Source organism: Xyrauchen texanus, chromosome 6 (genome assembly GCF_025860055.1).
Source record: "Xyrauchen texanus isolate HMW12.3.18 chromosome 6, RBS_HiC_50CHRs, whole genome shotgun sequence".
In the NCBI taxonomy this organism is placed as follows: domain Eukaryota; kingdom Metazoa; phylum Chordata; class Actinopteri; order Cypriniformes; family Catostomidae; genus Xyrauchen; species Xyrauchen texanus.
Window position 1 is genome coordinate 36,384,808 of NC_068281.1, and position 13,728 is coordinate 36,398,535.

Sequence of the window (13,728 nt, forward strand, 5' to 3'; positions counted from 1 at the left end):
TCCTGGGGTATGTATCTCGGCAGAGGCGATCCAAGTGGATCAATCTAAGGAGCTTGCAATACCTGTTGTTCTGCTCCAGTCACTCCCCATCCCCTCCTGCACCTGGTCCCTAGATTTCACTTCAGGATTACCACATCCAGTAGCAATACGGTTCTTTACACAGTCATGGACCATTTTCCCCCAAGGACCCAAGGACCTCCCTCTTAGAGTAAGTTGTAACATAGGTTAATCAGGCCATACCCTATTGTCAAGGTCCTCAGTCCAGTGGCGGTCTGGCTCAGGCTTCCAGTTTCCCTGGAGAGGCTTCACCCTGTGTTTCATGTCTCCTGTGTCAAACCTATGTCTCATAGTCCTCTTAAACCTTCTGTGTCTTCCTCTCCTCCCCCTCCTTGTCTTGCCGACTGCTCACCTGTCTATAGGAGGAGGCTGTTGCATGCCAGGCAACAGTCATTTCAAAATCTGGTAGATTGGGAGGGGTGTGGTGCCAAGGAAAGCAGTTGGGTCCCAGCTCGGGATATTCTGTACTGCTCACTCAATGAGGAATTCCATAGGTGGCGGCGACCTCCACCCGTGGGAGGTCCATCTTCCTTTGTTTGCTGTCTATTGCCAGATTGTCTTTTATTATCTTTTTTTATTGTACAGCCAGCCTTTAAGCTCTGTTGGTCTAGTTTTTGTCAGTTTGCTTTCTCTTTGGTTCAGACCCTGCCTGTTATCTCTGTTAACTGTTAACTATAGCTTAGGAAGCATTATGTCAGCAAGTATAGCATGGGCAAGCACTACTCATATAATAATGTTTTCCCCTGTCAGTCAGTAGAGAAGCTGTTCATTAAGTCACTTTGTTATGCATAGCTCCATTTAATTAAATTTTATTCTACCAACAAATGTCCAACTTTAAAATAAAATGTATAATGGGGTTCATGAATTAACCTTGACATAAAATGGTCTGTTTCCTTGGTAATCATCATGAAACTATCTAATTTAAGCAACTGCGTTTACACAGTAGAATCCACACAAAACAACCCAGAGCTGACCAGGTGCACAGTGCTGTTCTGAAAACTACTGTACTTTTATGTATACAGTAAATCATTCATTAATAATTAATGTTATTTTGGATAAAAACCGTATTAATTATTTAAACACTGTTGTTGCGCATAAAGCAAAAAGTTTTGTGAGTTTTGTCATTCTGTCATTTAGTGAATCAGTTTGGTCAGAATCCAGTTTCATAACTGCAAACCTTTTATAAAGCTAATATGTCTATGTTGTACAGAAGAACACATATTTTTAGGTAAGATCTCATTTGAAATGAATAATATTTCAGAATGTGTGTAATTTTGAAGTAAAATATTGTGCTTCTGCATGCTAAGATTGATTTATAGATCATTAGTCTCTATCTTGAACACTTTGGAGAAAAGTGAGTTTTTGAAAAGTATTGTTATGATTTTTTGTTTTGTTTTGTTTTTTGGTACTATATGTTCAGTTGACAGCAGATGGAATAAAATTATCCACAGACACTAATCTTATAATGCACACAACAGTCTTCATTGTCTATAGTTGTGAAATAGCTTATTTAGTTATTTATTTACTTAATTATTTATTTACCCTTATATATTTATTTTTATTATGTGTGACCGTTTTGTAAAAGCAATAAGGCACTCAAGTCTGTGCCATATTGTGAATATAGTCATGGCTGAAGAGGTTGATCCACTTTGCGTTGTGCCTAACAACACCCTTCTGCCTTGAAAATATTCAAAATATAGCACGGCCTCTCATGCCTTATTGCTTAATTATTTAAATGTAAATATTTGAAAGTTTTGAATCATTATATATTCAAATATTTTTATTTGAGAACCTTGTACATCCGATTAATTGCAATTTTTTTTAATTAATTAATCGGCATCTCATGTGATTTATTCGATTAACATGTTTAATCGATTGACAGCCCTACTACTTATACATTTTAAAAGTTACATTTGCATTCATTAACAATAGCTCATGCATTATGAACTAACAATGAACAAATGTATTTTCGTAAATTAACATTAACCAAGATTAATAAATGTTGTAATAAAAAATTGTTTATTGGTAGTTAATGATATCTATTGCATTAACTAACATTAGCAAATAGAGCCATATTGTATTCATTTATTTATTTAGAATCGCCATGATAATAAAAAACGTTCATGGTATTTTCTTATTTGAACCAATGTTTTACATTTTAATGCTGACACCACAAATTATAGCATTTCACAAACTATACAAATAAAATATCAAAGTGGTTTTATTCATTATGTGAGTTCCACTTAATGGTTCATTGTTGCTGTATTACTCAGAAAGTCTGTTTTTATCTTATTTGGGTTTGGTTTTTTTCCCACTTTTTTCACTTTTTTTTCACTTTATGTAATCCAGTTGAATGAACAAACACATTGCATTACAAAAACTGAAAATTGACTAGAGAGTTGGCTTGCTTCATCAAAATTCTGAAGAAGAGCCACACAATAGCATGTATAAAACAGCAAACGAATCTGCATAATTTATTCATTGTTTTAAACTCCAACCTTCAGAATTACAACATACAGTTGACATACAAACACATTGGATTTGTTCATTCAGTGTGTTTGTTCATTCAAATCACTTAAGCCAACCACTCTGAATTTATTTGTGATTAAATTAATGAAATAATTCAACTTGAAAACTAGTGAAATAGAGTAGAAATGCCAGAAATGATTGTGACAGTTCAAATGGATGTAAACAATCATGCCGTTGTACCATAATGATGGACGTGTACAGTTTTTGCCTATCCAGGCTTTATGTAAGAATGAAAAATGGTCAGGTGTGCTTACAGTCCCTTTGGACATAATTATGGTTGTGCCTGGTTGTAGAGGTTCCTATAGAAACTCTATGTGGCATCCCTGCTCAGGCAAGGGTAAGATATTGTGCATCATCTCATCTGGGTGAGAACAAAACAATCCCTTAAGTGCACTCAGTGGTGTACTACATGCCTGTTGGCTGTTTATCATGGTGGTTCTGCGTCTGGACATTTTGTGTGTTGACCTTGTCAAAGCAGGCCTTTTTGTGATATGTTAATTTAGTGTTGTAACCCAGTTAAGGGTTACTTAGTGAGATAGGAATGCTGCTGAATCAGTCCCCTCGGGGGTCTTTCAGTGTTCCTGTTAGCATCACCCTGCAGGGCGCTCGACGACGACATATGCGGTATGTATGGAGATCAGTTCACTGCCTTAGTCTTCAGTTTTATTAAAGCAATTTGTCTAGTTTTGCAGAAACTTAAGAGATAACTGTAATAAGATGTATTTTGAGTTTTGAATTGAGGGTAAAAATTAAAAACATACTAAACTATATTTTATTGAAAATGTAAAAATGCAGAAAGTTTTCTGTGAGGTTTAGGGGTAGTGGTAGTGTTAGGGGGTATAATCTATAGATCATACAGTATAAAAATCATTATGTCTTTGGAGAGCCCTCATAATGATAGCTGCACCAGTGTGTGTGTGTGTGTGTGTGTGTGTAGCGTGTATTTATCACTTTGTGGGGACCAAATGTCCCCATAAGGATAGTAAAACCCGAAATGTTTGACCTTGTGGGGACATTTTGTCGGTCCCCATGAGGAAAACAGCTTATAAATCATACTAAGTTATGTTTTTTGAAAATGTAAAAATGCAGAAAGTTTTCTGTGAGGGTTAGGTTTAGGGGTAGGGTTAGGTTTAGGGGATAGAATATAAAGTTTGTACAGTATAAAAACCATTATGTCTATGGAAAGTCCCCATAAAACATGGAAACACAACATGTGTGTGTGTGTGTGTGTGTGTGTGTGTGTGTGTGTGTGTGTGTGTGTGTGTGTGTGTGTGTGTGTGTGTGTGTGTGTGTGTGTGTTTACAGTGCAGTAGTATAAAAAAAAAAAAACAGTTATATTGTAACATCATACCAAATTTAGAACTGGGAGACACATTTGTGAGACAGTGGAGTCCAATAGCAAAAAAATTAAACAAACCAAAAGCAAAAAAAACTTTAAATATATATATATTAGGTATAGTTATATTTCCCCCCCAAATCAGATCAAAGTTTTTAATGTTGTGATTCTTTTTGGAGCTGGTTGGTTTGGTTCAAGGCTTAGAAGTCTTTATTAAAGAATTTTTTGAAATCCCGATGGAGAAAATTTATTGGAAAATACTTTCGGAACGAAGGCTGCTGAAAAATGTGTGGTCAAGTTTGCACTGTCTTCCAGCTAGCCCTTCATATCTCATTGATATGTGGCATATATGTGTATATTACAGTTGAACTGCATAAAATAACAACACTGATCTGTGTTTTTCAGGGATGTCTCGCACCACCAACCCCAGTTGCAGGAGACTGGAGGAAACTGGAGGAAAGAGAGGGAGATGAAGTGCAATGAGAAAGCCCGAGCTCAGGCCCCTGAGTCTAGTGTAGGAGAAGATAGAGCCATTCTACTTGGTTTGACCATGATGACATTTTCCATTCTCATGTACTTTCTGGTGGGAATTTCAGTGGTGAAACCATGTCTGCAAAGGTTTGTTTCAGGTCAAACTGGTGGTCCTGAAAGCTTTTTAGAAATGGTCGATTTGCATGTGCGATGAGCAATTAAAATATCAACTGCTAGTATCATCTCTATCTTGATGAAGTCATCACTACGAAATCTAAGGTTGTGTCTCAAAACCTACTGCATGCCCAGATAGCATGGCTCCCTATAAAGGCTTAAAATGCATGTAGCAGGATAAGGCAATCCCATTGAATTGAGTGAAAAATGTCCATGCAAGATGATGGATGAATCCAATGGAAATACTGATTGCATTGTATATATGAAATATACAGTATTTGTATTCAATGCTAAAATGTATTGGAAGGAAATTATTCAACATAACTAAAAAACAAATGTCACCATGGTATTTTGTAGTAAATCATAGTAACCACAAAATTACAAGTGGTTAATATTAACACCATATTATTGTAGTAACAACATGGTTAATTACATTAAAACTATGGCTTCCACCAAAAAACATGGTTACTACAATTTATTATAGTAAAACCATGGTTAATTTTATCCGAATCAAATCATTTTCTCAACTCCCTGACCGCCCCGTGACCAAATCACTGCGAGACAATCAACTTTTAAATAAATTCATTTATTATTGTAAGTAGTTTGAAGGAAACGTTAAGAGTGGAGATAGGAAACAGGATAGCGAGAAGTGGGACAAAAGGCAGAATCAAAGCCGTTTCCATCTGCACCAAAAATACACATCCACACCATCTTTACACACTATTCGCAATTGCAGCAAAACGGAACCTCGAGAGGAGGCGTTATATGGCAATCCGTTTTAACAATAAAACTCTGAAGTCTCTGGATGCATATGTGGTATCATTTGAAAGCTTAGAATCTGAACTTTTCATAGAACCTTTTGATTTATTTACATAAAATTATGAAATAAGTCCTGAAAACATTTGTGTTACAAACTGGCCCCACCTAGAGGTCACGATGTAGAAGCCCCAAATAGTCTAAATCTTCATATCAAATCTTACCTTGCGTTGTTAGCTTTAAAACTAGTTCAATAAATAACTTGTTTACTTGTGTGTTAGCTTGCTTGGATGAATAATCCAATGTTGTGTAAAAAATATTATTAACAAAATATGAAGTCTGGTAGAAAAAGTATGAAAAACAAATCATCAGAAAAATGACACCTATTGACTTTTAGACACCTCAGAAGCCAAGATATTCAACAAAACAGTGTGGATGATCTCAGAACTTCCAAAAAAAGACTTGTTGTCTGTGGGTTAGGGCTAAAATGCTTTAAAGCACCACCTACATTCCAGACAGAGGTAGAAAGTAATGAAGTACAACTACTCTCTTTACAGTACTTTTTATAATTGTTCTACTTTTTTTAAGTATAAATAAATAATAGTACTTTAGCGCTTGAGGCAATTCTGTTTCAGTTTAGGATTCTTTCTGTGTGAATAAGTGCCAATATAGGCCATGTATAATTAAAAGAAGCAACAACAACAACAAAAAAAACATATTTGTCAATAGAGGCCTTCTGGTGTCATATATTAATGGCTGTATTTCCACAACAGTGACTGGGAAGATTCTAACTACACTGGTGGCCAAAGGTTAAAATAGATAATATATTATAATAAAATATAAGAATATATAGATTTGCTGTTTCGGAAGGAAACTGGTACTTTAATTCACCAAAGTGGATTTCAACCGATCACAAAGTCAGGACATTACTGATGTAAAAAAACAGCACCATCACTATTAGAAAAAAGTCATTTTTGATCAAATCTAGACAGACCCCATTTCCAGCAGTCATCACTCCAACACCTTATCCTTGATTAATCATATTAAATTGATCAATTGGTACTACAAACTCACCTGGCATTACATCAAACACAGTTTAAATATATTTTGTTTGTTAAATGAAGCTTAACATTGTCTTTGTGTTTGTTTTTGAGTTGCCACACAATGTAATAGACTGGCATGTCTTAAGGTCAATATAAGGTCAAAATGGCACACACAAAAAGAAACAGCTTTCTCTCGAAACTCATCAGTCAATTATTGTTTTGAGGAATGAAGGCTATAAAATGCTTGACATTGCCAAAAAACGGACGATTTAATACAAAGGTGTACTACAGTCTTCAAAGACAATGAACTACTGGCTCTAACAAGGACAGAAAGAGATGTGGAAGGCCAGATGTGCTCACACACATGTGCATGTCCTCAGCTGACAGCTTCATTGAATTATGAATTATAAAGAGAAGACTCAGGGGTGCAGGACTTATGGGAAGAATTGCAAAGAAAAATACACTTTTGAAACAGAAAAACTAAAAGAAATGTTAGAGTGGGCAAAGAAACACTTTGGACAACAGATAATTGGAAAAGAGTGTTATGGATCTTAACCCCACTGAGCTTTTGTGGGATCAGTTAGACTGTAAGGTGTGTGAGAAGTGCCGACAAGACAGTCACATCTATGGCAAGTGCTACAGGAAGTGTGGGGTGAAATGTCACCTGAGTATCTGCACAAACTGACAGCTAGAATGCCAAAGATCTGCAAAGCTGTCATTGCTCACATGGAGAATGTTTAGATGAGAACTCTTTGAAGTAGTTTAAGAAGTTCTATAAGATGTAAATTGTAATAGTAATTTTTCACATGATTAATGTCCTGACTTTACATTGTGATCAGATAAAGGCCACTTTGATGAATAAAAGTACCAATTTCTTGCCATAAATGCAAAATATATACATTATTCCAAACTTTTGACCGCCAGTGTATATATAATATAATTTTCATAAAGTAACTTGTAAAGTAATTACTTGAGTAGTTTTTCAGCAAACTACATATTTATTTTTACATGAGTCATAATATTTCTCAGTACATCTGCTTGTACTCAAGTGAATTATTTCTTCAGTAGCAGTACTTTTACTTAAGTAAAAACAAAAAAACTGTTCTCTTTCCACATCTGATTTCAGATCAGTATAATGTGATGGAAGGTGATAGAGGAAAATAATATTTTTTTGTAGTATTTTCTGCTAACCATTGGAATAAATTAAGGCTTTTTGCTTGAAAACAGTGGACACAGAACTGAAATGGCACACTTTTAAACTTTTTTTAAACATAAAAATGTTTAAAAAAAAATCCAAAAGAAAACAATTGATGTTTATATATGCAGCCCCAAAAATCCTGCAGAGTATTAGGTTAATGTTAAATTTTGTCTTTAATTTTGTAATGTTTTTGCACTAGACTATTGAAGTGCGGTAAATAGTTAATCTGTTGATTTTAATTCATATTTGGGTGTGATTTTTGTGGTTTTTAGTGTATTGACATGTTAGCTCAGCTACATGCTAACTATAGAATCAGCTGTGAGCATAAGTCAAGTCTCTTGTGCAGTTCACTATATTCACAAGGTGCACATGAGTCATTTATGACAAAGTTCCTGTCTGTGAATATCAACTGAAGTCATTCCATTTCTGTTTGGTATTCTTTCTGTGTGAAGAAGTGCCCATATAAGAAATGTATAATTAAAAGAAGTTAAAAAAAAGAAACATATTTGTGACACAGCTCTCCATAATACTTGTGATCAGTCAATCAAGGCATTCTGTGGTCAGATATACTTGTATAATAAGTGCTTTATTTCCACAACAGTGATTGGGAAGATTCTAACTGCTCACTGCTTGACGCTTATTTTCTAAATGAATCACTGGACTGCTGTTGCATCACTACTAACTATTCATGTCTGCATGTGTTGGTGAAAAACATGTCCTCTGAAAAAGAACTTCAACTTCACTATGATGAAGAGGTGGTGAAATCAAACCCAAAGGTATATCTGCTATTATTATTGCTTTGTACTGAGCTGATGATGATTGATCTTTCTACAAAGTATTATGTCACTGTATTTGATGCTCATTAACAGGTTACATATTAAAGTTGAAGGTTGCTAAATGAATAGTTCCCCCAAAATTGAAAATCCTGCCATCATTTACTCCCCTTCATATCATTCAAACTTGTTTAACTTTCGTTCATCCCTGGAACATAAAATTAGAAATTCAGAAGAACTTTCACACTGTCCTATTCCGTATAAAATGTATACAGTGACCAGGCGTTGTCAAGCTCCAAAAAGACAAAAGAGCCCCTTAATATAAACCATAAAAGTAAATATATCTACAAGTCCAATTAGTGCTATATTAAGAGTTTTCTGAAGCCATTTGACAACTTTTTTGTGACAAAAAGACCTGCACTCTTGCCATATCTCATCCAGCACATCCACACATGATCATTTACGAGACATTTGAGAACCAAAGGGCATTTGGTGTCATTTACATCAGTTCTGCCATAAGGTTGCGTAAACGGATACAGTATTTTCATTTTTGTGAATTATTTCTTTAACGGTACAATAAAAGACTGTTTTACAGATTTCCATTAGAAGCCTATCCAATGTGCTAACTTTACATCCCTGTCATCATCTTTCCCTTAGTGCTTCTACACTCCCAAAAGCCAACGGAACAAGACGGAACTAGAGGTTGAAGCCACTGACATCCGAGATGCTTTGCTCCGTATGCGAGGGGAAAGCATGAAATGCTATCTAAGTGCTAAATACCCAGATGATGCCCTTTTGAGGAGGAAATACTCAATGCAGGTGGCCTTGTATTACATGCTGTGGCCCAGCCTCATGTTTCTTTGTGGATTTATGCTGGTGGGACTGGTGAAGTTTAACCAACATCTGGCTTTCCTTTGTAATGAGATCAGCAGAGAGGAGTTACTAGGCAAGCAAAGTAAACTGACAGAGAGGCGGGTATATCGACTCTTAAGGTGCTGGCCTGGAGGTCTCACGGAGCACCATGAGACCGTTAGCTAGTTAATGGTAACCTACAGGTTCCCTTACTTTAATGGGCTAGTTTTTAGCAATAATGACTTTGTCCAATGTCATAACCATTGCTGCCTTATGTTTATTAACCATTGCAGCCATAGTTTTATATATGTTGTGATATTTTTTTTTTTTTGTGTTGTTCATTATTCTCAAAATAGGCAAATAAACATTTGAAAAAGGTACTTGTTATGCAGTAATCTAGTTACTTTAACAATACTTTCTGTAGATGTAACAATGCGCTCTTTGTGTGTGTGTGTGTGTGTGTGTGTGTGTGTGTGTGTGTGTGTGTGTGTGTGTGTGTGTGTGTGAGTGTGAGTGAGTGATATGACAGATATCACTTTTCACAATCCAGTCCATTTCCCAGAAGGAAGTCGTTTAGTTTTGTTTGTTTGTTTGTTTTTTCTCATTGAATATTCCATCGCATTACAGAAATAAAATTGTGAATGCTGCTTTATGTTGAATTCAAGAAAGCTTGCCTAAGATGTTTTATTAAAATGTTTAATGGGTATATTTTAATGGGACATACGGGTATAAAGGGAAGCGGGCGTGTGTCTGTCACTCTGATTTTTTCTTCAGAGCCGAGCGGTTGTGCAGCAGCAAACTGAATTTCACTACTGTTTCACTCACCTCTGTTGGCAAGAAGCACTGCTGTTGGATCCTATGGCGCATTTCTAGCACCGTTCTCTCTCTCTGCATGCTGTGTAGTCCATGCCCCTGGGCCCTTCAACAGCGCTTCTGTCTAAAAGAGTGTTTCCTCCTAAAATAGTTTTTTTCTCTAAGAGTTTATTTTCACTCACGAAAGAGCAATACACAGCAGGCGTTGAAAATCGTTTTCAGGACGCATCTTTTTAAAGATGTCTTTCTGCCTCTGTGTAGTTCCTGGATGTGGTCGATTTCTCTCCGCTTCTGACGGTCATAAGAGCTGCCTCGCGGATCACATGCAGGCAGCGTTTTATGAATGGTTCATGTTCTCAGTGCGAGAACATAGCCATGGCAACGTTGCGGTCGCGGCTTTCTTTCCCGCTGGCGATGAAGGTGTTTTGGGATGTACAGTGGGCTCAGTTTCACCGGGTAAATCCCCATGAAGCAGGGTCTTTTCCCCCTGAAAGAATAGGATCGGGAAAGACCACCTTCCCCGATGCATTACATAGTGCATTAGATAGCCCCAGCCACTTTACACTCTATGCGAGAGACACAGAGAGAGAAAAGGCCGCAGCTGCCGGGCTTGCTCCCATGCTAGTCATGTAGCACCTGTTCCCTCACAGGGGTGCTGGGAACCTAAGGTCTGTATATGACACCTTTTCTGGGGGGTGGGGGGGGTTGGGGAGGTGTTACATGCTGCCGATACAATAGCATTGTACCTTCAGCCACGACACTGGATCTACCACTGTAAATGGCCGTACCTTATTCTCGGCTCCTCAGTGCAAAAACCTAACTGACAGACACATGCCCGCTTCCCTTTATACCCATATGTCCGGGGGCGGGACATACAAATTCTGTCTGCCAATTTCTCATTGGCCTTTTCTCAAGTTCAGTGGTACACGAGGCTCCCAAGGAAGATCCCTTGTGTCACTTCATTCAACACAATGCCTCGTTCCCTCCCTCAGGGAACGGAGGTAACAACAGTAACCGTGACGTTTTGTGTCTTTCAGTCCATGTCTATCAGCTTTGAAGGCATCTGTATAATCCTAAAGTTGACTAAATAAGCTTTTGGGAGATGTACGCATTAAAAAGACCAAAAATATTTATAACTCATTTTGCACAATACAAACGTTTTTCCAATTATAGGGCACCTATTATGGAATTTTGAAAATTACCTTTCATGTAGTGTGTAATATAGATTTAAGTGAACAAAAACATCCTGCAAAGTTTTATATATGAAAGTTCACCGTAAAAAAAGTTATTGTCTCTCAAAAGTAGGAGTCGACTCTGAGTCAATGTAATGAATCGTTTTTCCAACGAGTCATTTTCCTTTTCGTTGTGACGTCAAGACGAAAAATTATCAAATTGGCACGCCCACTCATTGCGCCGCACAGACACCAGGGAAAACTTGAAAACATCATGTCGACAACAAGACGCTGTGTTCTGAAGTGCATATCAAAAGCGACCTTTTTTCACTGCCCAGGGACGAGCATGTGAAGAATCAGTGGCTAGAGTTTATATTTACAACTATACCACACAAGTATAGCCCGAACCTTGTGCTGTGTTCACGTCATTTTAATGACGATTGCTTTACTGAACATGAATGCTTTCAAGTGTGTATTCATGAGCCGGTTGATACTGAAGGAAGGTTCAGTACCAAGTTTATTTGGATCAGCTTCCTCCTCCGAATCACAACCTGTAAGTATTATTAATAATTGTTGCTTTTATGTGTTTTTTAGCATGCTTAATAAGTATTTGTGTGTGTTGTGTAAGTTACGCTCAGCGCAGCTTCTAGGTCTCCAATGTCAATTTTTTGAAATATGTGAAATGTTTGTCGATGTTATTGGAGTTGTCATAAAGAATAGAGCAATAACTTGTAGTAATGCAGCGCTTTACCAATATGTTTATGCGTTGGGCTAACGCAAACAATAACTGTTTGGGTGTTTACCACCGAACTTTGGGCTATGATCGCTAACATAAATCAACTCAAATTCCTTCTCTGATTTTGATTATTTTTTTTTTACTACAAAGCGGTGATGGGCGTTCCGTTTCCGACAATCTCTGCACAGAGTATACCAATCACAACTGACTGGGTCATCTGACCAATCACCGCAGATTAGCGTCACGCAAAGGAGGGGTTTGGAAAAATGAGTCGTTGAACGAATCATTTGGGAGTCGGTGAGCAAATCAGGTAAACATAAATGCATATTATAAGACAACAAAAGTGTTTTTTGTCATTGCATGCATGTAAAACTGTTGTTGGGGACTCACAAAACAATATTAGGACATTTTAAATGCCATAATAGGTGCCCTTTAAATGTCTTTTAAATGAGAATGTCCCTCCCCCAATACCAACTGCAACCAACTAGCAAGTAGCAAATCATTGTTTATGGTAACCAAAATACCTTTCAAGGCAAGTCAGTCCACTGGCCTCCATCCACTTGACTAAGTCTGGCCATCACTGGGCCCCTTTCACTTTGAGACTTCTATTCATGGAGTGGTGGTGGTGTAGTGGTCTAAGCACATAACTGGTAATCTGGTAATCAGAAGGACACTGGTAATCTGGTAATCAGAAGGACACTGGTTCGAATCCCACAACCACCACCATTGTGTCCTTGAGCAAGACACTTAACTCCAGGTTGCTCCAGGGGGATTGTCCCTGTAATAAGTGCACTGTAAGTCGCTTTGGATAAAAGCGTCTGCCAAATGCATAAATGTAAATGTAAATGTCTATTTGTTCACAGTATAGAGAGGTATCGAGTGAGCTTGACCATGAGGATGATGAGGGTTCCTCCAGACAGCATGCATGAGGGCCAGAAGAGAGAGTGGAAAACTGAAGTGCTTCCATACAAGCAGTTCAGAAGGAAGCTGCTCTGATGTTCGCTGGAGTCGTGGTAACACGTGACATGCTGGTGCATCTTCAGATGTTCCGAAATATTTTGGATCAGAACACTGCGGAAAAACGAAAACAAAAATAATTTATAAAATCAATGCTATATTTAAATAACTATACTATTTTGCTATTATTAGATGCATTTTGATATCTTAGGTGTTAAGAGTTTATTTTTAAACGTAAGAAATTACTTGATTAAATTTGAAAACACATTGGGTCAGAATGAATTCATAACTTGTCATAAAAAATCTTATAACCCCGACTAATAACCCCAATGCTGTGGCTTTGATTACCAGGAAACACAATATAGGGAAAAATGTAAACCTGGAATGCACTCTAAATTGCTTTGACAAAAGCATCTGCTAAATGTGTGAATGTAAATCTTGATTGTTTCAAACTTCCACCTTCTACACTTTACTCAAGCACAGATAAACAATTTTCATGAGTGTTAGCTCAGGAGACTTTGAAGATCTCATTTATATTTCATTTAAAGGTGCACTCAGTAATTTTCTCCACATTAAAAAGTTTTACTCCTAATGAAATGAATTGTAATTTTGAAACGTGTGTATAAAATTATGACCATTTACATGAGGATTCTAGTCATATCAGTAACCTTATAAAATCTGTTTTATTCTACATGGGGAAGGGCAGTCTCATGGGGGCTGCCATTTTAGAATCACATGACCAGCTGAATACTACTCTCTTAATCTCAGTAACCATCATGTTATTTGACACTTTCACTCGTTGATTAAAATAATCAAGGCTGACTGTGAATAGTGAATTTCTACAATGGCATCTTTAACTGA

General features: G+C 37.1%; 1 protein-coding gene across 1 annotated transcript; it reads left to right on the forward strand.

Moving 5' to 3' along the window:
• Positions 1 to 3,127: 3,127 nt before the first annotated feature.
• On the forward strand, positions 3,128 to 9,375 carry kcnmb3 (potassium calcium-activated channel subfamily M regulatory beta subunit 3). Its single transcript, XM_052129379.1, is given in 4 exon segments — positions 3,128 to 3,210; positions 4,328 to 4,540; positions 8,166 to 8,339; positions 8,976 to 9,375. Coding segments are annotated over 4 exon segments (870 nt in total).
• Positions 9,376 to 13,728: the final 4,353 nt, after the last annotated feature.